The 26,067-nt window shown below is 40.1% G+C and overlaps 1 protein-coding gene across 5 annotated transcripts in view; it reads right to left on the minus strand.

Annotated features, from left to right (window-relative positions):
- The window catches only part of TRIO (trio Rho guanine nucleotide exchange factor), a 248,096-nt gene that overhangs the window by 167,513 nt on the left and 54,516 nt on the right, over nucleotides 1–26,067 (minus strand). For all 5 annotated transcript variants that reach the window (XM_048311675.1, XM_048311683.1, XM_048311700.1 and 2 more), the window contains exons 2-5: nucleotides 12,069–12,143; nucleotides 5,376–5,490; nucleotides 1,864–2,056; nucleotides 709–1,221 (exon numbers count right to left, since the gene is read on the minus strand). In XM_048311675.1, the coding sequence (XP_048167632.1) occupies nucleotides 709–1,221; nucleotides 1,864–2,056; nucleotides 5,376–5,490; nucleotides 12,069–12,143 (896 nt within the window). The remainder of the gene's footprint in view (nucleotides 1–708; nucleotides 1,222–1,863; nucleotides 2,057–5,375; nucleotides 5,491–12,068; nucleotides 12,144–26,067) is intronic.

Consider the following 26,067-nt stretch of genomic DNA (forward strand, 5'->3'; position numbering starts at 1 on the left):
AATTCCCCACCCTTCCTTAAAGCTATTTGTTCCATGGTAACAAGTCAATAATAAGTGATTGCAAAACCATTCTACATGGAAACAGACCTTATTTGAGTTCATCTAAAAGCAAACTGCCTGCCATAGTTCCTCTTCAAATTCCATGACAATCAAAGACTTTCTCATTTGAAGGGACTGGTTAGCCCGAAACATTCTGAAATCACTCAGTTCCCTGTTAATAACATATGCACTGTCAGAAGAGATATATCAGTTTTTAGCCTGGGACTTCAAACCCTGCATCAATGAAGCTGTTCCCCATGTCAGCCTCTTCTGACTTTGTTGACTGCCTGTCACTCACTTCCCAAAGATCACTCAAAAAGAAGACCAGTGTAGCCCTTAATCATCTGTATTTATAAAGTACACAGCATTCATCTTTACTTGATGCATCTGTCTGGAACAAATGCTTAACAAAATAAGTGCTTTGAAGTCATTAGCAGTTAAAATTTTCTTCGGAAAGAGCTTCCTGTGTTCCTTACAGCTTAGAAGTACTATCCCATGCCCTTTACTCCAGAAGACCCTGAGTGCCTCTCAATCAAGAAGTCCCTTATTTCTCATTAAAAGGCTAGTGATTAACTTCAAAGACAAAAATTACTGTTTTCAGTTAGCCTTGGTACTTCTTTCAAGTCCATCAAGTATCGGCCATTGATACCCTCCTTGCTCAATCCTTACCTTTTCAGCATCCTGCTCAAACAGCCTGAGCTGAAAACATTGGTCCAATTTCAATTTCCGCACATGCCACATCTGATGCAGATGCTGCCGTGTTGAGTGCAGCCTGTCCAGCATGGTGGATACTTTGGGTAAAAGGTTCTGTAAGTCTGCATTCCCTGACCCAGAGTTCTTTTTGGGAAAGCTATCACTGCTCTGTATCCGCTGGAGCAGCTTTTGTCCTTCCACATCAAGGTCCTCGATAGGGGCCTTAATGACTTTCTTTTTTAATTGTGAGTGCTCCTCTATCATATTGCGAGCACCTTCCAGGTCCTGAGGCATTTCCTTTTTTGACAATATATCTTGCAGTTCCTCCAGTCTGGACAGCATATGGGTTGCATTGCTAATGTAGTCCTCAAAGGCAACTCTGATTTCTATCCACTCCTCATGGTTGTACTCCAAACAGCCATCAAATTCTGGGGTTAGCTGAGAAGGATCAACTACTTTGGTAAGGCCTTCCAGAGACACCATATTTGTCTAAAAAATAAAAATGGAAAGAAAAAAGTGGTGTTACTGACATGAATTTGAAATTTCCTTGTAAGTTTTTGCTTTTCTCTTTGTAACAGTTGATCATTTTGCTCATGAACTCCACACGACAACTTTTCTTACATAGTTCATGTATCAATTCTGATCAGCAGAAGACAGGAGGTCTTGCAGGTATTTCCCCACATTTCTTTCTTACCTCACTACATTTAAGAACAAAACAGCAATCACTCTTTTCATTAATGTTTTGATTAAGTTTTGACTTTGTGTATTGCAAAGCTGCAGGAAGATAACAGCACGGTTCATTCAGCTGATTTCCTCTGAATGCTGGAGATATCACAATTAACATAATGCAGACTAAGATAATAAAGAGACAAAACCTAAGTTTTCACCATTGCAGGAAAAACCTAATTCAATCTTTCTTCAGCTTACAAAAAGAATATAAACAACACCATGCACAATTACCTAGCCTAAGTACATGAAGAAAACCACCTTCCTTCTAGCACCATTGGTCTAAAGTACCTCTCCTTTCAGGCAGAATATAATTTATCTGAGAGTTTTAAAGGTGTTGATCATTAGCGAGGACACTTAAAACCACAAAATAATTATAAATTTGTATACCATAGGGGAAATTACCTCAAACTCAAACTTAGAGCTGCCAAAGTTAGTCCTCTGTTTCTGCCAAAAATTGTCTGGCTTGATTATCAGTGCAACATGAATACAACATGGAAAGGATTCCTGTAAAATCTTCAGCAGAGGCTTTATGGAGTCCCATTTTGACCCACGCATATCTACAATGACGGTGAATCCTCGTTTACATACTTCCTCACTGCAGAAAACAGAAGAAAAGGTTATCAAGCAAGTGTTTCAGCTTCCAACACAGCACTGCACTGCACCACACTGCCTAATGAACGTGGTCTCCTCAGGGTCTCACTGCTCACCATATACAGCAGATCTCACAAACCTCTCAAGACACTTCTTTCATGCCCATGCCAAACTCCTTGAGAGTGATAGCTTTATATCTGTTGCTGATTTGATATCCTGCCATTAGATTCCCTTTCATTGCCACTGTTTATATTCATGATGATTCATTGTCCAGTCTTGTTTCTCCCTCACCTTACACACATAGTAAACAAACGATTTCCTAAAGCAGCAATATCTAATTCATTTACAACTGACTCTTCAGAACACAAACACACACGCTTATTTGACTGATGATAACATTCATGTCTTTCTAATGATTGAGGGGATCCTCTGAAAGACAGAAGACAGCAAGTTGTTCTTACCTATCACTTTGCAACTTTCTCAAACTGTCTCAGATTTAGAACCATACTATCTGAGAGAGTCTGCAGAGGAAAAACTTCTTTTTACAAAAGAAAAATTTCTTTTGTAACAGGATCAATTTGTGAATAGTTAATGGACAACACAGCATTTTATGGTTGTGAAGAAAACCCCATCAATCTATTTCTACAAAATTTGAGCTCATTTTTGCTGTCCAAAACTTGACAGACCTTACACTCAAATTCCCCAGCACCTCCTCTGAGAATGGAAGATTTAATTTCTTTTCATCAATACCTCCTGTACATTTAGTTCTTGTCACTGATCAAAAGTGACAATCACCACCATCACCAGAAACTCTGATTTTCTTCCAGCAGAATTTGCGATATGACCTTGGAGAATGACCATAGGAAGGAAAATATTTCAAAACCAATGCCTCATAGCTAACAGACTATGAAAAAGGACCAAATGCCCATTGTTTGAGTATGAGTCACTTTTGGGGATGTGACTAATTCAAATGCCATTCTAGAGTTCATGTGGTGAGGTTTTCAGAGTGTCTAAGAGGCAGGGAAGCTTCACTGGCATATTTTACACAGTCTTATTGGCCACACTGCAGAAAGATGGATTATGACTGACACAGGAGATCTGGAAGAAGTGATGTGTTCCTCGAAGTGGAAGATTTTTATAAGTTTGAAAAGTTTAAAGGGAAAAGAAGAAAAAATAAACATCCCACAGCATTTCAAAAAAGGAGTTTATTATGATAAATGCTGGCTCTCTCATCTGCCCATAGGAATGCCAAAAATGGCAATGGAAGAAGCAAAATATATTAAAAGTAACTAGCTTGGCATACATGTAGGCTACAACGTACAGTTTTCTGACCATGGTGAAAATGTTTTCTAGGATCCTCATAGGATTCAAGGACAAAAACAACTACTGGCTTAAAGACAGACCCATTATTGAAAGGCCAAATGGCAGTAGGAGTGCTGCTCAGCCAATCCCTATCCTAGCACCAAACTGAGGATTGCTTGCCACTAATTCACAAGGCATGCATCTACTGGGGTGTCCAAGGTGGTCCCTCATGGTGTGATACAGTGCAGGTGTGTCCTCTGTCATGGAACCCCATCACCTCACACAAGCTGAACCCCTTTTGGCCAAGCATCACAAGATTTGTTCTTGGGAGGTTTTAGTCAGCCAAGGTCATGTGTTGGTAAACCTGGACTACACTAAAATACCTGTTCCACTCAGTGGTGATAATGTAAGTTTCGCTATATTTTTAAATCAGATAAATTACAGAATCAGTAAAATTGTGAGACTGAGTAAACTTTAGCTTTTAGATCTCTGGCCAACAACTGATACCTGTGATTCTTCATCTACATCAAATAACAGTACTGCAACAAATAACTGACAGACCAAAAGTTTGGGAATATTTGTCCCAGCTGGAACTTCTAATCAGCTAGAGTTGCATGATCAGCCCCTTAAACATAACTTGTATGAAAACTAGTCTTGCTTTTAACAAAGCTCCCTTTATTCTCAAAAGTTCGCCATGCTTAAAGAGTATAGAACATGCACTAACTTTCTTTTAATTTTAAATCTATTGATGCTGAACTAACATACACCTTTTGCCAAAGGAAGACTGTTTCTCGCCCCAATTATCTCTAAAAAAATTCTTGGACACATTTTGATGCATATTTATCTATTAACTTCTCTAGCAACTTGAAGCTCTAGATGGCTAGAATACACCTCACCATTTGAATGTGAAAGCAAAAATTTCAAGCCTTCTTCCTGTTCTCCTTTCTCTACTTCCCTCAAGTCCCCCAGTTAACTTTACAAAACAGAGGCCATGTACACTCTCAGCCAGATGCCTTGAAGTTATTTTTATGAAACCACCTTTCTCAGTCTGAAACTGACATTCGATTGCATCAAGTGTAAAGACTATCTGTAAATTAGCACATTACAGAAACATGGAAGATACTGCACTCAGGGATGTTGTCCAAGGAATTTTTTTCAACTGTAATGACAACTGCTGCTTGAGGTCATAGACAAACATAGTCAAGCACAGTCAGCACTGCTCCAGCCTGCAACAAATGCTGGCAGGTTCCAAGACGGACCTAAAGTCAGAGTCTTAGGATCATTTTTGTCCCCAGCTTGATTACTACTCAAAGCAAAGTTCTATATGAAGGAACTCTTTTTAGATACATATAAAATACGTAACTTTTTTAAAAGTATCTCATATATATATGCAACTTCATCTATATATATATATATATGGGTGTGTAAATATGCACACACACACACTAGCACTGGATTTGACTTCTGCTAATTCATTTAAACAGCTCACTGCAATTCATAAATTGCTGATAATGCAATGCTATCAGTACTTTCACAGATCACTCCACAGGTTTATCTGAGACCTTTACAAGCAATTTCCCATACCCTTCTCCTGGTTATTTCTGTGCTGTATCAGGACAGTATGACTTATCTAACACAAATAACAGGAGCGTTGTGCTGACCACACTCCACACAAGACATATGGTGAATGATGACCAGCATGTTTCTAATTATTGATGTACTGAAAGCCTTTGAGTTGTATTTGCAGTCTTCAACACAGCAACACCAAAGTGGCATGGCCATTTCCAAGACACAAACTACTTCCAGCTAAAGCACACCAGCAGTTCTGCCAGCAGCCTTCCTTTTACAAGGCAGAGTAATTATTTCTCTTCCAAAAAGCAATTTGAAAATAGCAAATGACAAAACTTGGTATTGATTTGCTCACGTTCTTTACTCATTCAGTTCGCTAGCTTGTGGGAGTACTGCAACATAACCCATTTATTTTGTTATACAGCCTTAGAGGTTATCAGACCATGGCTTACCTAGGAATACATGCTAGATACGAAATCAGTCTTCTAAGGTCTTCCTGCCGTATTCTGTCGTGATTACTACGAGCTGGAAATGTTAGAATGGGACCTCCACGCTTATCTCTGCCACCTGAAAAATTAAAAATGTTAGAAGACCCCCACAGCATAACATAATTCTTGTTTGCAGAACTAGTCTTCAGTATACACTTTTTAAAAAGTGGTTTCATCTTAAATGCCAACACTATCATTTAGAGACCAACTTAAGACTGAATTTTGGGAGTATCAATCAGCATACTGTCAAAATTCCTACAATGAAAAGCAAATTCCAAAAAAAATTGAAAGAAAGAATAACCAGAGCATTACACTTACACATTACAGTCACCTTCAAGTTTGACTGGTAGTGTGACATCTCCAGCAATGGCACTCTGTTATGTTTTAATTTTTGACTAAGCAATTGTATAGATTTAATTTAAATATAGAATTATGCTACATTGTAGGCAAGAATTTAGATGATATGGCAGCAGAGAGCACAGCTGTGGGAGGTGTGCCCAGGTAGAGGAGTTCCTCCGCTTGGTGACAGAGCACGGGGAGGAGGTGAGTAGGTTGAAGACAGATGGATCATTGTCATAGGAGACTCCCTTCTGAAGGGAACAGAGGCCCAGTGTGCCAGCTTAACCCACTTCTTCATGAAGCCTGCTGCCTCCCTAGGCCCAAGGTTAAAGATGTAATGAGAAAGCTTCCTACCCTGGTATGGCCCTTGGGAAAACCCACTATTATTAACCTATATTCCAGGGAGGTAGCAAGAAATTGCAATAAGAAGCCCAAGGGCAATCAAGAGAGATGTGATTGAAGTCTCTCCCTGAAAGCCTTGGGATGACTGGTTGGGGGATCAGGAGCACAGGTAGTGTTTTCCCTATGCTTTCTGTTGCAGGGAATGATAAGGGAAGAAAGGGGAAGAGCCACCAGATCAATACCTGGCTCCGAGCCTGGTGTCACTGAGAGACTTTTGGGTTTTCAGATCATGGGTTGGTGTATATGACATTGAGCCTGCTGGTGACAGATAAGGTACACCTGTCTCAAAGCAGGAAAAGGATCTTTGCACAGGAATTATCAGGGCTCTCTGAAAGAGCTTTAAACTAGACTTGATAAAGCCATGCTCACTAGAGATCAGCCTGGGGGGCAGCATACCAGTGTTTGAGGAATGGTGAACTAGCAAGGTCCTTCAGTGTGGCGTCTCACAGGAGGTAGGAACAGAGATCCAAGCAGCAGCCAAGATTTATGCTTGAGTCAGAAAGCATGGAAGCACCTGAGAATGGTCACGCAGGAATTAGGGCTTCTGCCCCAAAAAAGCTGACAGAACTAATAGCCCAACTAAGTGCATCACACCAATGAACATGGCTTGGGCAACAAACAGGAGGAGTTGGAAGCCATTGGGCAGAGAAAAGCTGTGACATAGCTGCCATCATGGAAACATGGTGGGATGATTTGCACAACTGGACTGCTGCAATGGATGGCTGTAAACTCTTCAGAAGAGATGGGCAAGGAAAGAGTCAGCAAGGTAGCCCTGAACATTAGGAGTGTTATAATTGTCTAGAGCTTAATGACGGTGCCAATAAAGTTGAGTGTTTATGGGTAAGAATAAATAGCAAGTTTGCAGGTGATGGCAGGTTGGGCAGGAGTGGATTGATGGGCCAAGGTCAGTAATACGAGGTTGAACAAGGCCAAGTGCTGAGACCTGCACATGGGTCACAACAAACCCAGGCAGCGCTACAGGCTGGGGGAAGAGAGGCTGGAAAGCTGCCCAGTGGAAAAGATCTGGAAGTGCTGATTGACAGCACCTGAACAGGATCCAGAAATATGTCCAGGTGGCCAAGAATGCCAAGGGCATCCTGGCCTGTATCAGCAATAGTGTGGCCAGCAGGACCAGGGCAGGGATTGTCCCCCTGTACTCGGCACTGGTGAGGGCACACCTCAAATCCTGTGTTCAGTTCTGGGCCTAATCACTACAAGGAGGACATTGAGGGGCTAGAGTGTGTCCAGAGAAGGGAAACAGATCTGGTGAAGGGTCTGGAGCACAAGGCTTATGAGGAGCCTCTGAGGGAGCTGGGGGTGTTTAGCCTGGAGAAGAGGAGGCTCAGGGGACACCTTATTGCTCTCTACATCTCCCTGAAAGGGGGCTGCAGTGGGGTGAGTGTTGATCTCTTCTACAAGCTAACAAGCAACAGGATGAGAGGAAATTACCTCAAGCTGCTGTTTAGATTAGATATCAGGAAAAATTTCTTCACCAAAAGAGTTGTTAAGAATTGGAACAGGTTGCCCAGGGAAGTGGTTGGGTCACCATCCCTGGAGGCATTTAAAAGACATGTAGGTGTGGCACTTGGGGACATGGTAAGTGGTGGACTTGGCAGTGCCAGGTTAAGGCCTGGATTCAATGATCTTAAGGGTCTTTTCCAACCTAAACGATCTTGTAATTCTATGACTAATTACTAGGAGAATTTAGGTGTAAAATATTTCACAATACATATATTAGACTGAGTGGATAGAAACTATTTAAGCATTTAATTTGTATTTTTATCCTGCTCTGATTTGCAGATTCCCAACTGTCAGTTTATAGTTTTTAGTTTTGTTAGCAACACAGGAAATTCTGAATCCACTTAATACATAAGGCAAAAAATCTGACTTAAGTGGTTCCACTTAAATGCATTCATCTCAGTCATAAAATTGCACAGACTTGCTGCAGTCGAATAGTAAAATATAATTTTATATCCAACCCCTTGCTAGTGACAACAAAACGTTACTATTACTAAACACCAAATTCAAACCCAGTAGGATGTCTTTATCAACACATCTATAATAACACAGATTATTGCAAGCTAAATTTCACATAGATGTTCTCAACCATATATGTGTGGACTGTTTTCTCCTGTCCCATGGAAACACAGAAAAACACTGTCTTCAGCCCAGAATTTCTAATTTCAAATCAGCTTCTCATTGTAATTCCATGTTGCTAAACAAAGTTTTTTAAAAAATCACTTAGAAAGGGAGGCCAAGAGAAGATAAATATAAAAATAATAAATAAAACCAGTCACCCAAAAATGCATCCCTATCCTCTCCTACACAGTCAGTGTGTGCTTGCCAGAGACACTAAGCCTGGCTGTCAAAGTCTCTAGAGATTGTCTACACTGGACATGCTCCCTGTGAGACACCAAATCAAACTCAGAAGAAGCAAAAGCATCTTTGAATGTCTGTCAAGCTACAATGCCAGAAAGCAAAACTTAAGAGGAAATTCATATCCTTATCTTCCATGACCCTCTTAAGTGGGATATAAGATGAAAAGCTGAGTTGTTTCATTCTAATGGTGAAAGGCAAGCCTTGACCATCCTGACTCACTTGCCAAGTAGAGAACTTTGAGGATTTTTACACAGCAAATGACAAGAGAAAAACAAGACAGAAGCCATAAGAGAGAGGCACAATAAATGACAAGACAGAGCCCAAGAGCCCAGGCCCCCGCTGAACTCCAGAGCCATCGCTGGCCTCCAAGGCTACCAAGCACAGTTGAAAGTCTGCTACAGCCCCTAATGTTCTCTCTCCCCAATGCACCACAGGCCACTACCTTCTGATCTTAAAAATCTGTTTCAACTGCTAAGTGCTACTGATTCCAGCCCCCCAGAAAAAGTAACTCAATTGCCCAGGGTGGACATTCTTTAAAAAGCAGCAGCTAGGAGGCAAAAGCATACACTGAACTGGCTTTAACACTCTCTAAGCATTTTAAGCAAATGCTTTGTTACACGCAGTCACCTCAGACCAGTCCTCCAGGCCTTTCCCACACTGCAGCTCCTGCATCATGCAGTTTTTCAACTGGCAAAAGAAAGAAATCCTTATTTTTTATGTCCTTCTGGACGCTACTTCAATTGGCTCCAGCTCCACGTATGTCACAGACGAAGCCCATTTTTAAAAATGGTGCTTAAATTTCTGATAAATCATATCCTGAAACTTTTGTACATCAGAGACAAACTCCAGGTCTAGATGAGTAATGAAGAAATTAATACAGCCTTGATTTTAGATGAAAAGAACTTCACTATCCAGTCTTAAACCAGGTAGAAAACCAGCAAATAATAAAAAAAAGTCCCTAAGACTTGGGGTTTTTTCATCAGCTCTATTGACAGCTTTCTTAGGCCTTTTACAACAACTAACTCTCATTTCCTTTGTTCCTGATGCTCCTGTGTCATACCTAAATAGGAAAATTAAAAGCAACAATGCATGAGGCATCAGTGGGAATTTCCTGTCTTGCCAAAGTCTTTATCCAACTCAACCCCCTATTAGTCTTTGTTTAACAAAAACACATTAAACTACTAGTGCTTTCATCGGTAAAACTTCCATTTTAATCCATTTCCTTTGATACACTACCCCACCCCACTACAGAGATATTCTGTTTATGCCAAAGTGTGTCACACAAACATCTATCTGACCAACTCACATGAGTCACCTAACATACATAATTTCTGTTTGGTGCACATCACTAACAGCAGTATTCTCAATGGTCTCCAAATGGCACTACAATCCAACAGGCTGAGTAGTGCAGCTTTTTTAAGAAATGCCTTTTTAGCTAGTTACAAAGTACTTAGGTAAAGAAAGCTAAACAGTTGGCTTTCATGGCAAGACAAGCTACCAAAGGCTATTTCCTCATATGAAACCAAGATAACTGCACCTTGTAAGAAAATGCTCTCCTGGATTAGGTATCTGTAGAGATATAAGAGTTTTGTTCTTTGACAGGTTTCAGTTTAACTTAACAAAAAACTTGCATCCAAGACTCTATTTGTACTTTAATGAAAAGCCTAGAGATGTAAGTATTTCAGGTGGTAAGACAACCAATACTCATGCAGTTTACTTCCCAGTTAGGTGAAAATCTGTTCAGGAAACCAACAGGCTTCCTTATCTTCCCTGGTATAAAGCTCGACAGTTCTAGTTCCTCAATGGTTAAGTTCCAGTGGTGGTGGTACTTTTGTTGGGGGAAGGGGGAGAATACACTGAAGAGCATTGTTGTTGGTTGTTGTACTTAAGGCCTTGTTTCTTAAATCATTTGCACAACTAATGTATCTTGTTCCATTTGACTTTCACTTGCAATGGAAATGTGAAACTATGGATTTTGGCAGATCAGTTCTGGCCAGTCTTGTTGCCCACAGATGTTTGCTCCATTCTTCTATCAGGAGCTGCTACCTTCACACAGGCAAGTTGGCAACCATTTATTTCTGCCGACACCTCCTCTGTTCTGGCTCACAATCCATCATCTCCCCTTAAATTTATCTTCATCCTTCAACCTGGCCGATTTCACGTTCACTGAATTAACCCTTTCAGAATACCATCTGCTTACACAATAACATTAGAAAACCCCATCATTTTTCAGGTCTCTTCTAAGGGGTCTAAACTAAGTACTGGACAACTTGAAAATTCAGAGGTTTTGGAGTGAAAACTGACTTCATTTTCATTCAATGCCATAAGACAAGGTCCAAAAAGAGTAATGAGAGATTGAAATATTGTGCTTAACCCCCTTTTCTCCTCTTCTTTCCTTCTAAAAATAGAGTTTTAAGCAAGCTTTCATCAGCACTACAATTCCCAAGTTACCATGCTACCAGGAAAACTGGCTCTTAGCAGTCTTATTCATTACGGTTGAAGGAACTTTTACAAAAAAAAACCCACAAAGAAAACCCCCACAAAACAAACAAACAAACAACAACAACAAAACCCAAAGAACTTTACCCACACACCTTTTTGCTTTGCACCTCTGCTTGACTCAGCAGAGTGGACAGGATAAAGCACTATGTACTACATGCTGTACTTGCAAGCATCAGCATCCATGCACAGCAAATCTCTTAAAGAGTACGACTGCAGGAATAATTTTATGTGTTTTAATATTTACAGACAAGAGCTTTACTTTTGGCATTCCTGACAAATTATCCAAAAAACCCCTTTCAAATATGAGACTGTCCTCTAAATCATTTGATGCTAAGATTATGGCTGAAAGAGTGATGGTGTTTAATCCCAACAGAAAGTCACACCAAAATGCAGTTTACAAAAATAAACACCTCAGCCCATCATTCCATCAAGTAAAGTTACTTATGAAGTTACAGACTACGTTATGATACTAACTCATATAAATCCCACTTTTAAATCCTCTGCTATTCCTTGTTCAGTTGTAACCAACCAAATTCATTGTGTATGCTGGAACTACCTAAAATTACATCCTAACTCAGTTCACCATGAAAATACTAAGTGTGCTTCAAAAAAGGCAACTGAAGTTCACTTCTGCAACAGACATATTTCTCCAGAATATGCTGCAGATGGGCCAATAACAAAGGCATCTCTGTAAAATTCCCCATCAGAAGAACCAGAAATAAGAAAAGGAATATGACTTTGGTACAGCAGGTTCTAAGTTGCTGTAAATAATTCTGTTAGATATGCAGGCCATGGGGAATGCAGGACTTAACATGACCAAGATGACAACTAGCAATGTTCCACATTCAAGAAAACACATGTCTTCTTTATTACTGATCCTTTCAAAATGTTTATGTCATGTTTAAGATATCCAACAGGAATCAGTGCTGCCCTAGCTCTCCAAGAATTTTTTAATTATACTTTAAGTATTTAAAATACCATTTTACATGCTACTAACAACACAGTTGGGCATTCTACAAGATAAAATAACTGTACCTGAAAGGTATGCAACTTTTTCCTTTAAAATTGGCAATACTTCCATAGCCTTCATTTCATCATTTTTGCGAAACCCTGAAAAAAAACAAAAAGAGAAGATAATTAGTCAAAAATTCAGACAAGCCCAGCTTCTACATTTAATGAATGCACTGAAAAACATATACCTTTGGAATACATTCTGAATATTATGATTACAGGAATCAAGATAACCTTACAATAAAAGTCTGCCAAAAAAACCCACTAAACTTTAAAAATATACTAATGGACAAGTCATCACTTTGACTGACTTAACACGAATGGCATGGCCTGTTAGCAAGCCTCAGAGAAAAACAGGATACCAGAATTAGCCTTTTTCATCAGTAAATAAAAACTATCAGATGGATCCTGTAGCTTTTATGCATTCCAAATCCCACTTTAATTTTTTGTCCAGCAGGGAGGAAGAGTATCAAGTTATTAAAAGTAGGTATGCTTAGAACAAATATCAGTTAAAAAAAAGACACCAAAGAACACCCAAACCAAAAACCCCACCCAAAACCCCACAACAACAAAGACAAACAAACAAGACCACCCAAACAAAAAAACCCACCAAAAAAACCCAACCCACCCAAAAAACACAAAAAGACCCACCAAAAATCCCCAACACTGTTTACATGCAACTTTTCTTAAATCGCTTCTGTAAGCAGAATTCTTTTCTGCTGCCTGACAAGAGCAGTGTTTTGCAACTGAGAGGACATTTTGTCATACTGACTCTGTACATACATGGAGAATGAAACAGTGCCCAAGGTGAGTGATTACAGTCAATGTTGCAAAGCAGCACATCACCAGCTTGTCCCTCCCTCTCCACTTCCTACTTCTACTACTCTAATTCTGTGGCCAAGTCCTAAAGTTCTTCCTTCTTTGATAAGGAAGATTTAGGAAGCATTTTTTTACTTTATATTTCACCTGTACAATACAGAATTGGTTACGTTTAGGCCAGTGTTGTTCATCTTACAAGAACTGGATGACATATCTTCAACCAACTTATCTGTACAACCCTTCCCGGTCTGTTTGGATTAATGTATTGTTTAAAATAATCCCATATCCGAAGAAAGCAACTCCGCTGGGGTAAGTGGGAAGCGCGTTGCTTCTCTCTAACTATTAAAGTACAAAAGTGCTGTTAAGACTCTTCCTCTTCAAAAATAGCCAAATGTTTCATATCCTTTGGTCTGAGGTTCTGAGCTTAAATGAAAAACCTGTGCATTTCTAAACTAAAATTTCAAGGTATCGAACCAGTGTCCATCAAGTAACCTAAGATCTATACTTAAGGGCATCATAAATGTAAATTACATCACAGGTTTTCTACTCCAGACAGCAGTACTGAGACTTCTGTGCCAGGACAGTATCTAGATACTGGCACTACTCTTCAAAACAGACCTGGGATGCACCAAACACAACACCCAAGGATCAAAAATGGTCCAGTGCATATCATCATTTATGCATCTGTTTCACCTGAAGAACTGGAGGAAGACATGCTGGCAGTCCTCAGAAAACATAAAGCCTAGTGGTGACAAAAGCTTGCTAGAATTACAGCAAGAGGTTTACTAGATGGCTGGAAATTTTGTAAAGGAAAGAACTGTGAAGCAGCACATAGGATTGCCTGTGGAAGACTGTGGCCTATCCATGACTGGGGATTTTTAAAATATGTGTTCAGACAAATGTCTGTCAGCAATGGGTCCCTCAAGTTCACCATAACTGAAGTGTTTAACCAGGGCATTGTCTCAGCACTCACAGAATGCAAACAAAAGAAAATAAAACAAATCAACTTCCAGCCAGATAGAAGTTCCCTGGCTAGTTCTCTGTTTTTCCATTAACACCACAGACCAAAAACAAACCCAAAATTCAGTACACATTCTCAGAAAGGCTAAACCAGGAAAACAAGTTCCTTGGGTAGCCACGCAGCGTGGAGGGTTTCTACATGATGGATAGCATTTTGCAATTACACAGCAACTCCAGACTGGCAAAGCAGTGCAGGGTTTACTTTCATGTTTGCACTTAGGCTCTCAAGAGTCTAAGACACAGCCAAAGGAACCTTGTGCATTATTACTCCTCCAGAGTAGTGGCCATGGGTTATCAGCCATTCACTGAAACTGCCTACAGTTTTGTTCCTACCATGTTCCTGTTCGTTATGGAATAAAGCTCTAAATAAAACCTTAAGAAAAAGCTTGGGCTTAAATAAATCACCTAAAAAGACAGCAAATACCCTTTCCCACCTTGAAATATTTGGGCTTCAGTTGACTGCTAAGGCATACAGGCACGCCTCCAGGGTTAAGTATTTTTTTAGTACGCTTTGAGCTACCCACCATAAGCTTAATGCCAATTTAGCATGCTCAGCTTTCATTTCAGCCATGGCAATTCCTTTTCTTTACAGTAAATTTGGAGGTAGAAAACACTTTCTCCTCACCTAAAAAGCATGCAGAAACTAGTGCCGTACTTTGCTGTCTCTCTTAGCTCAAAATTACTCAAGACACTGATGTTACCGCAATTGCTTGCTCAGATTTCTAAGCCCTTAAACTACTTCACCTCGGATGATGATGCGCAGTAGCTGCACGTTTTACTTTGCCTGTGGCATGTAAGAAGCGAGAAACATTTAACTAACATGTCTCTGACTATTAAGGGGCCGCTCAAGGTAAACACCCGAGCAAATACGTTAGTGCTTGGCTCATGTTCTGCATCTGCATATCCTTAAGGCTGACTGCCTTGGATTATCATATTCCTGCTGCTCTAAACAGTCTATTTTTATTCCAGTTCTGCAGTGTTAAAGCTTAACTGAAAAGACTGTGGGGATTACAACAGATGAAAGAATGCTGGGGAGCAAAGAGGGTGAATACGGCAGAAAGTATCATTTTTATCTCCAACGAAGCAAAAAATAAAACAAAAACCAGCAATATAAGCAGGTTTGAAGGACTTGGGGTGGGTCCTCCCTCCCCCTTTTTAAAGCCTCTTCTCCGCAAAAACGTTTGTGGATGTGAGGATTTGAGGATTTAATTAAAAAAAAAAAAAATTAAAAGGCATTTACCACACTCAAATGAAATGCCATAAATATCTGCACCAATCTCTCCCTCCACAGCTCAGCATCCTCCGCGCCAGCCGGCTGCATCACATGTTCCTGAGGGTGATGTCATCCCTGCCGGGCCGGCCGGCTGCAGCTCTCGCCGCCGCGGTGCCGCCGCAGTGCCCGCAGCTCCCGCCCCGCGCAGCCACCGGGCCGACCCGCGCCCGAGCGGCGACCCCCGGGCAGGCAGGCATTCCAGCGGGTGTCATTCCCACGGCACACGCTTCTCCTCTGAAAGCGCAGCACGCACCCGAGGCACGTATCTATGCTGTTCCGCCTAAAAAAAGGCACTCTTATTTTAAAAGTGTTGCTTTCAATATTAAATCCTGCATCTTTTAAAGACCATTTAAGTCTTAAACAGGATAACTATCCTTGATATTTTCAATATCTATTAAAAGAATACTCATTTTACAGTTTTACATTTTTAATAGGAAGTATATGCCCTTCTGTAGTAACATACACCATGCATATGCTTTTCCCTAACTACCAGCAAAGAGTGAAGAAGCTCAAATTACACTAATTAACATTTAACTTCAGTATATTCAGTAGAATAAGTAACACACTATTATGTAGTCCATTTCAATATGAGGTTCCCCCCACCTGTCATGAAGAATTACAATTACACAATCCCTTGAATTATATACAGTCTTCTACTAAACAGAGCCTTGTCGAAAAACAGTTATTTAAATGCTGTGTCACACAACTAAAGATCTTTAAAGCATGCAAACAAGAAAGAAACAGTCACCTAAACATTTTATACACTGGAAAATTATGAGGTCTTCCCCAAAAACACACCATTTCCTCTTTGCCCCCACAACTTCAGGGCCCAAAGACACCATCAGCTAGCCAAATTTAACAAACTTGTCTACATTAACCCTTTTTCTCATGCTGTATAAAGCTAAGATATTTTGCTGCAATATATTAATTTATCCAAGTTAAAAGACGCATGAAAAGACAGCATTTTGGGATAGAGGTATCACCATAGGAGGCCTTTATTTGAACGGCCAGGACAGCTCCTTCTCATTTGGACTGCAAGTGTTCCCAAATCCCATGGTGACAGCCTGGCTGCAGAGCTGCATGTCCACCTGCCCTGGAGACCAGAGGCCAACCCTGTGTAACAGGGTTTTTGCCTAGAAATCACAGCATTCCAGGAACTCTGCTGCTCCCCAGATACCCAGCTTGCTGAAACTTCCCTGAGGTATTGAATAACATCAAGAAAGTCACCTTTGGAGGGTTACAGGAAACGGGTACTCAGTGTAGCAGTTCACACGACCCAGACAAATGCCGGATTAGTCTAATGCCGAGGCTCCCTTCACATGCAGGAAACAAGGTAACTGTGCCAATCATCTTGCACTGCAAAGATCAGCAACCAGTCAGCTACACAATTAAGGGAAGCAATAAAATTACCTTAAACACATCTTTTAAGGTAACACTTTGATTACAGAACTGCGATACAAACCAATGTTGAAAACAGCTTTCCCAAGAAGCATTGCTATCCCAAGAACACTGAAGTGCTTACTTCAGAGGTATCTCCAGTGATGTGCGTTGTTCAGTTATGGCAACAAACATGAAGTATGGAAACAGAAATTAAGACAATAAAAAGACTTGGAAATTGAGGCTAAGAGCAGCATCTCTTAGCCAAGATGTTGACCAAGCACTCATCCATTGCTGTCACACACAACTGACTTGAATTTTTTCTGAAACGTTGCTGAAGAAAAACACAAACAAAAGGGAATGTTCTCATCCTGAAAATTCACACTCTTAATAACACAACTGCTTTTCACTTTGCAACATAAAAACAAGACCTTTGAACGGGCACAAACAAAAAAGCGAGACTCGACCCAGATTACTTCAATGCTTAGGCTCTCTTCGGACTTAAGAATGACTCTCTGTCATGTCATCAACAGAAAGCAAGTGCCTTATCTACCAGCCTGCTCACTCTAGCGCCAGACTTTGAACCCACCTCTTCTTTGACAGAAATCCCATGCTGAATCAGAAACATCTTTCAGCAAGTTATTTTGCAACAGAGTACTCTCTCCATGTCAATGGACCTACTCCAATGGACTTTTGCTCAAAAATCCATGTTATGCTAAGTTCTACAGGCAGGAAAAAAGAAAACACACACAGAAACTGCACTCAGAACTGCTAACTACCTATTACTAGGTAACAGCTGGACTGATTTAGGTTCGTCTTAAGTGAAAAGAAAGAAGACAAGAGTTAGAACAACTTCCATGGGTGGGAAAGACACTGTTTCCCAACCAAAGCAGCAAGGTCCTTCATCCAGGCAAGGCAGCCATAACTGCAAACCATTCTCCACAACTCCTTGCATCCACTGGTCAGTCCTTTTGTGTTAAGCCTTTTCTTGGAACAATCTCAAAACTGTAGCTAGCCAACATTTAAGCAAAAACAATCCAAGATGTTGATCTCTTTAGCATTTTTTTCTATTTCACAGCATGACTTACATCAATGACATGACTCTGAAATCTGAGCTGTTCCCCCATTTATTTGTACAGCTATCCTAGCTACATTGCAAGAGAAATTGCTTCTTAGTTAATCAAGCAAGAAGGGGAGTAAAAAAAGAGGAAGCATAGAGCAGCTCAAATGTAATAAAACCAGTGCATTATAGACTGATTAGACTTTCATTATTTGCGCCCTTTTTCATTTCCCATATCACAAGATGATGACATCCTCAATGACTTTAAAGATGATCTTAAATCCCAGAATCTTACAGGTTTATTCAACTTTCCTTATCAGTTAACAATTGCATATGATAAACCTCAGCTGCAGGTTAACTTAGACACTACCTCCCACATTTTTCAAGAAAAAATTTTTCTCTCCAGAAAGAGAACACAAAGCAGGTTCCTATTCTCCATTTTAATATGGAGAGGCTTCAAAAATCAGTCAGTGAGTAGATTTCTAAATAAGGTGTTACTCAATGAAAAATAATTTTAAACAAGATATGAGGAGATTCACAAGCAGCCGTTGTGAAAACTTTTATATTCTTATTCTGAAGTTACTACATAGAAACCAGTATAATTAAGTCAGCAGAACCATTAAATACTCTTTTTCAATCAGATTCAGAAAAAATGACTGCTGAACTCCATAAGTCTTTGGGTTTATAAATGAAATCAGACTACTGAGGCAAAGGTGAGAAAGAAAACTGAACTTTCATAGGCAGCAAATGGCAAAAACTCATTAGTAAGTGAGAATATACCCCAAAGGGGTGGCAAAGCCAAGCAAAAGGTAACTAAAGTTAGTGCATGTATGGGATTACTGATAGCTTTCCTTGATTTTAACTCAAGTATTTGAAGTGCCATTTTCAGTTTTATGGTAGGCTTAACTTCTGGATGCAAGTAAAGGATTCATAGAGCAATCAGAGCTGTCAATTCACCAACTGCACTGTTATCGCTTCCCGTTATAGACATTGCCTACATTCAGTGCTGCTCAGCAATCTCACACCATCTTTCACATTGCAACAAAGCAAGAGAATTCAGGAAAATTATGGTGAAGACTGCAACTCTCCTCTCTTTTCTCAAGCTCCATGAGCTTGCAGATGACCAGTTTCAAAATCATCTCAGGAACACTAACTTTTAAATACACCTGTTATGGCATCTTTAAGACTGCAGATCTTTCTTGCTAATGCTAACAAGGAACTATCAGCAGGTTTTTTTAATAGCAGACAGATCACCGGGCAACATTAGTAACCTTGGTATTTATCATTTATTCATTCATTTTTCTCGGTCCAGATTCTAAAATCACCGGGGGACTCCAACAAGGATACAGTTTAGGGGCATATCATCGAAGTGGCATGACTTCAGAGTTGTTCCAGCAGCCATAGCCATGAGCTTAAGTAAAGTATTCAATGTATTCATTTAATGTTAAGATCCTAGTCCTGAATTCAAAGCAACTCCAGAACTCCACCTCTGACTCCCTCCAGCTCTGATCAAGCTCAAGACCCATCAAAAAACATTATACCATCATATTCTCACTTTAATCACACCAGCTCACAGAAATGTCCCTTCTATTCCCATTTTGTTTTGTATTCTATGCACTCTCTATACATGCTGCAGGAAAATGCACCACATCTGTACCGAGCTAGTATGCAATGGCAACCAGGACCTCACAGAGGCAGACAGCTGAGAAATTGCCCTGAAATAAGAAAACGAGATTCATTAGAAGGTTTCTAGCTCTAAGTCACTTTCAGGTTTTGGCATATTTGCTAAGCGTTAAGAGGTTCTCTCTTACCATTTTCAACAGCTCTCTGCTTTGTCCTGACAGCAGGACACACCTCCTCTCTCTGCAAATTATGGGACGAGCACAATGTCATGCAGAGAGATGTGGGACAAGAAAAGACTGCCAGTGTAGTTGACAGCAAATACTCAGACAAGATCAAATTCACTGACTGAATGACCTCCCTTTTCCTAGAAGCCGGCATACTCAGCTACTCCTTCAGTTAGGAGCAATTACCTGAAAATTAGCCACCTCGGGTGTATACTGCAAAACCTGTTGAAGAGCTGTCTCAAGAATGTAAGTTAAAAAAAATTCCAAATGCTAAATCATTGCTAAAAATCTGCAATTTCCTTTTAAGTGGGTAACAAGAACCTTAGAGTTGTCCATATTTTGTAGCGAGGTCCTTTCCAACCTGAATTACCCTTTGTTCCTATGAAATGTGCAAGACAGAAGTATGGGAGTCCATTTTTCAACTGCAACTTAATATGACATGACCAAAATCTGACTGGTTTTCCCCTTTTAAATGAGAGAAACTGTGTTGTTAAATTTTTCTGTCCCTTAGCAATGTTCAATTTGTTCCTGCTGTCCTGACGACATTGTTGGAAGTTCATTTGTTTTGGTGGGAACTGCTCATCCATCTCTAAGTGCTGTGATACTTCAATTCACTGCCCTGCTGAGGTAGCAAACCTTTTTGTCGGGGTGTCCAGCAGTAGCACACGGCTCTCACTGCAGTCGGACACTCTCACTGTTCACTGGTCAGACACTCACGGCTTAGGGGTCTCCACTGTCAGGGCTACCAGGAGGATACCCAGCCTCCTATAAAAGACTGGTTTAACATGCAGTTGTTTTAACAACGAGGTTTGTAAGCAATGTTACTTATTTTTCTGTTCAAAACACAGATCAAGTGAAAGGCAGTAGCTTTTAAATTCTGCGAAGCAACAGCTGGAACATAACGTTTTAGATCATGTCCTTTGGCTCTTGTTCCATACCACCATCTGGAGAAATCTCTTTCCACAGTGAAATTGATGAAGACTACAGCAAGGGCAGTAAAAATAAGCAACTTAAAACAGCTTGAAAATCATCCTGCATTGTTTTATCCTGAGCAACAATAAGAAGAACTATTTCCATCAGCCCTGAAATCAATCAAAAATACCAAAAAACAGATTGCATATTCTTCAGTAAAAATACCTTTTAATAGCACAAAGTATTACTTTTGGGCTTTCTATCATTCATAGATCCCAAGATCTATCTAATTTATTGGTTATGGTATTTTTCCTGTTCTCCACCCTTTTTACTTTTTAAATATGCACACACTTTTATAACATTTTTCATCACGTTATGGAAATACATATGCAAGAATCAGATTCAGTTAAATTCATGCTTTGAGATGTTGGTACTTAAACAACCATTTTTTGTCGAATATTCCTCCTCCCTCCCCTTCCTTTCTTTGCAGGATATTTCATATTCCTTCTGTGGAAAAACTAGCTGTTTGCAACAAGATGTATGCCAAATAACCTGATTTGTGCACAGCTCTCATTCCTTCAAATTCCCATTTTATTAGTTTGCAGCTGTAAGGAGCTTGAGCTCCAAAAGCCTTGAGACACAGGAAATGTAGGATGAATCCCAGCTTCTCTATATATTACAATGCACGTGCAAGAGATCTGTGTGAGGAAGAAGGGGGAGATGCTCTTCTCCATCCTGCATTGTAAAAACAGTCAAGTCAAACGACAGAGAAAAAGCATTGTCCACAGCTTGTTTTATACCACCCTTGAACTTCAGATGTGTGGCTGTTAGAAGCATTTAGAAGAGAGCAAATAAACTTTTACATCAGAGCATCTTCCTGTTCTATCTCTTTACTTAGCTGATTTTACTTAAAACACTGATTATGCTACTCGTTAGAACGAACCAATTCGTAAAAAAAAAAAAAAATAGTAGCGATGAGGAGTCCGCAGGGGAATTAAAGCTTGGGTATTTCACTTTTAGTATGTGAGCGGTTGCTAACAGCAAGCTCCTTGCCTCCCTCCCTGCCTCCTTTAAGGGAGTGCAAGATTAGCACGGAACGCCAAAAGGGATGTCCAACACACCTCTCGTTTGCTCAAGGATTACGTTAGAAATTCTAGCCTGAATTACTCTGAGCAGGTGTGTGTTCTCACCACACATGCCGCGTTAATTAAAAAAAAAAAGGGGGGGGGGGGGGGGTTAAGACAATAGAAGGCAGAGAAGGCGAGGAAGCGATGGCCGCCCCGGGAGGGACGCGGGGCAGCGGCGGGGGCGGGCGGCAGCTCCCTGGCCGCCGCACCGCGCACGGCACCGCGCAGCGCAGCGCATTACAGCACGCATTACATCACCGCCTTTGTGCAGGGCTGAGCCACCGCGCAGCTCGGGGGAGCGCTGCCAGAGCTGCATACCCGCATCCATCCCCCAAACCGCACGCAGGCAGAAAAAGAAGCGCTTTGGAGTCACGTCAACCTTCCCCTCCCCGTCCTGCCGAAAATCCTCCCCATCTGATCCCTTTGGGAAATTTCATTAGGAAGAAAAAAAACCCTTGGCACGTTTAGCTTTATGAACGGATTTCAGACAAGAATAAACAGAAAGGATTTTGCAGATTGTCACGACTAAGAAAGGGAGATTTCTTTCTTCATTTATCAAATTTGTTCTAGCAGATTATCTCCTTCAGATGACAAAGGCAAGTAGCCTGAATCTCATTAGAGCTACATTTAACACAGCTGCTGAAGTACACGAATTTAACCTAAATCAAGGCTGGGTTTTCTTCGTGAACTCCAACTTACTCAGCTCCTACGTTACTGCAATGAGAAAAGATTAACATCTTCCCTTCACTTCCTTCCATTTCTGCAACCAGCTACATGTTACTATAAATGCAGCATGTGCACTTTCACGACTGATCAGAAGCACACTCCCAAACTCAGTACCCAAATCCAGCACTTCTCAGCAGCTCACCTGTCCTCAAGTCATGAGTAAACAAGCTTCCAACTCATTTTTATTAAGGATATGTAGCATACACAATACCAAGACAGCCAAGACAAAGCAAGCAGCTCCCAGTGTGATTTAGGACAGAAATCTGTAAATAAAATGTTCCAAAGACATTCAGATAACTTTTCTACAGCTTTAATATTCACATGCATCATCAAACAATTGGTATCTATTAAAATAATGTTTCTTACAATTAATTACATTAATATTTCTTTGGGAACAACAGGTATTTAAAGTAGGGACACTGCATTGTACTCCCAAGTGCACTAATCAAGTTCTCCTTCAACTTAAAAAAAATCACATATGAAACCTTGCTCATTTTATAGACCAAACCAGTAAAAAGCTATTAAAACTTGACTGCAACTTACTACTTCCTATTACTTGCCTGCACAACAAATGCAGCCTAACAGTTGTGAGAATCCACTACTGCATGCTCAAATTTTTAACACCATAACTATGGACGCTGATCTGGTTGTCCCCATTAAAATAAGAAAGATAGTTACTTTTCTGTTAGCACTGACAACAAGTATTCAACCATTTACCCTTCAGTCTTCTAGAGCATGGATAATACAAAGATGCTATATGCCCAAACTATCCAGCCATTCACCTCCATAGCACTACCTGCTGAATATCAACACTAGCAAATGTTTTCTGCATTATTTTAATTCAATAGAGGGCATTCCTCACACAGGCATGTTCCAGCACCTCTGATCCATGCCTTTAAAGTACATGCTGAGACTTACCAGGCGTTATGCAGTATCCTATAGATACCATGTGATACCATCTGCAAATCAGGATAACAACAATGATTCAACCACTGGAAGTTACAGTATTTTAATTAAGTTCACAAAACTGGCCTAATTTAAGCTCAATTAAAACGGGCTTGTTGGTCTTCTACTACACTGACTCACTCTACAAAAAAATCTAAATGCATATGATTTCCTGGAAAAGCTCTTTGAGACAACAATAGGAGCTAACATTTTAATTGCATTAAAAAGCAGCAAAGTACTTCAGCATGCGTATGAATCCATTACTTTGGAAGTCTACAATGTATTTTAAAAGCACTAGGTAAGATTTTAACAATGCCTCTGCCTTCATGTCTTCAGTTCCTGACATCATTACAGATTCAAAGTCGTCTCTGAAGATTTTAAACTCTAAAACCAATTAGGATTCCATAGGTGTACTTCTAAGTGACCTAGCAAGCTTAATTAGAAATATTAACTTCTGTAGAGTAGACAGTAACAAAAGGGGAATTAGACTTCTCTTAAACTGTTTTCATCTTTATTATTTCCACACCCAACCCTTCTCATCACGTTAAAACACAAGTTTATGACATTAGTACAGCAACAATTGCTATATTGTTTAGTTCGGCAAATATTTTTATTTTTGCACATTATTAAATAAGAAGCATTCTTTACTAAAGTGTTTTTGGTATAGAGCCACTTTTGTTGTACACAAGTCATTCTTACTTGCTTTTGAGCTCCAATACCCTGACATCCCATTCAAACTGCCAGCTCTCGTATCTACTATTATTTAAAATAAAAACAAAAAAAATATCTGTGATATTAACTCCTGTCAGAGCTTTACTGAGTCTTTTTTTGCCTGGCAGCTATTTTAAGCTTGAACAGGAAGTAGTATCACATCATTTTTCACAGCTTGAGCTATTTGGGACTCTAAACAGGGTAAAGTGTATTGAGCCCAACATTATGTACCAGAGCATAGTTAGACTGCAAGACCTGGACTGCAGCTTCTCCATAACAGACTTCCCCTAAAGTCTTCATAACTGATACAACAGCCTCCTTTTTTATGTTTCCCTAACTCAGTACAAGTGTATACAACCAGCATCACATAATACATTTGATATTTAAAAACTTCCCAAGTCCTTTCTACACACAGTTCTCCTGATATACTTTATCCTCACTACCACTGCATCAACCTTGCTCATGCTGATGACAGGTCAGTTCATTGGCACTACCTGAGCACAAGGGTAATAAAAGTAGGTGGAGCATTTTATCTACTATCCATTTACTCTTCACAACACATACAACATGTATCAGGAGGACCAGTCCTCTTCAGAAGTTACTTAACAGAACCTGAAGTGTATGTACAGCAGTACGAGATGTCTGGAGACCCTCTCCTCCAGCAGATGCTCTGACTCAAGTATATTTCCATTCTCACCAGAAACAGAAACAAGACTTAGTCCATTGTTGTGGGGTATGCCCAGCCCCTGCCCTGGAGGGATCTCTGCTGAGATAAGAGATTTCTCCGGGGCAGGGGCTGGGCATAGCCCACACATTACCACATACAACTCAATTGTATACAAATTTATCCCAATTAGCTCGAATGAGTACATCAGTACTCAGTCAATGGAGTTCTGAATTCAGTAACTGAGCATCAAGCACAAACTCCGTGGCTTCTAATCCTTGGAAGAAGGAGCAGCAAGCAAGCTAGCAGGATATATTAGACAGAACACTAACACTGTCAGCAGCAATAAAAATGCCCTGATTTCAAAGCAGACTAAAAATTGTATTATCATCTCAACATCTGTGGAAAACAATTATGAAGTACTTGAGACTTATAAAAAGCAAAACTTTGAACTAACAGGACTTGTGCTTGAAATAATGATATGCATGGTAACATGAAGAATCTAAGTTACAACACCACAATCCAGCATCTCTACTTGCCTTCTTGATAGCTTTGTTTTGTAAAGGAAATTCACTCAAGATTCAAAATCAGCAAAGCTGAAGTTTATTTGGATTTATGAGAAAATACCTTGAATGAGTCCAAGAGAGTTCTGAGACAGGGCCAATATCAGAAGCTTAAGCTGCCTACCAAGTGTGCGGGTTGCTGGCAGATGTGAGATAATCCCATCCTTACAGAACGCCTGCTTTTGACCTCTTGGGTAATTGTCTGCCATTAAAATCACTTTTCAAATGTCTGTTCTTACATCCAGGTTTTTTTGAACTGTTATCCTTCAGGCTTTTGGCTCACAGACTTTCTATGGATATAAGCTCCCTGACATTATCAGACTTTTTTTTAACCTTTCCAATTTAGAGCATACTATTCCACATTAAAAGGCATTGGCATTTAAAAATTTGATTTCTCACGAAGGCTTCCAATTAAATGTGAGAGTCAAGTTTATTGTGATTTCCTGTTTTTCATTGCTGTTGAACTGTTTGAAATGGCTTTTGATTCTGAGCAATAGCCCTTTATCTCAACGGAATATTTGCTCTTCTATACCCAAATAACTGAATCACCCAGATTAGAATAACAGCAAGAAGGAATTGCTACAGAGCCTCTAGATAGGAAGTAAAACTTTCCAGTCTGCTTCAATTTCACCAGTTCAGCCCAGTGTTGCTACCTGGTCATCAGCACCTGCCAATTGATTACAACTGAATTGAAGGATTAATTATACCAGGCATTGTAACTTCGTCTATCAAATATATTAATGTAATATGATACAGTTAGGGGAGGCAGGAAGTAAATACTGGCAGCTGGTGGACAAAGATTCAGAGGAAAGTTACTTGTAGTTTGCTAAAAAGGAGGTAATCCATTATTAAGCATTAAGCCTTAACCAAAGTGCTAACTCAGAAGTCCACTATGAAACTAAAATATTTAATTTTTCTGGCACAGACATCTGTGCAAACGGTTATTGATTGATAGCTCATGAAATGGTTGTGGGGGCAA

Source organism: Corvus hawaiiensis, chromosome 1 (genome assembly GCF_020740725.1).
Source record: "Corvus hawaiiensis isolate bCorHaw1 chromosome 1, bCorHaw1.pri.cur, whole genome shotgun sequence".
NCBI lineage: Eukaryota > Metazoa > Chordata > Aves > Passeriformes > Corvidae > Corvus > Corvus hawaiiensis.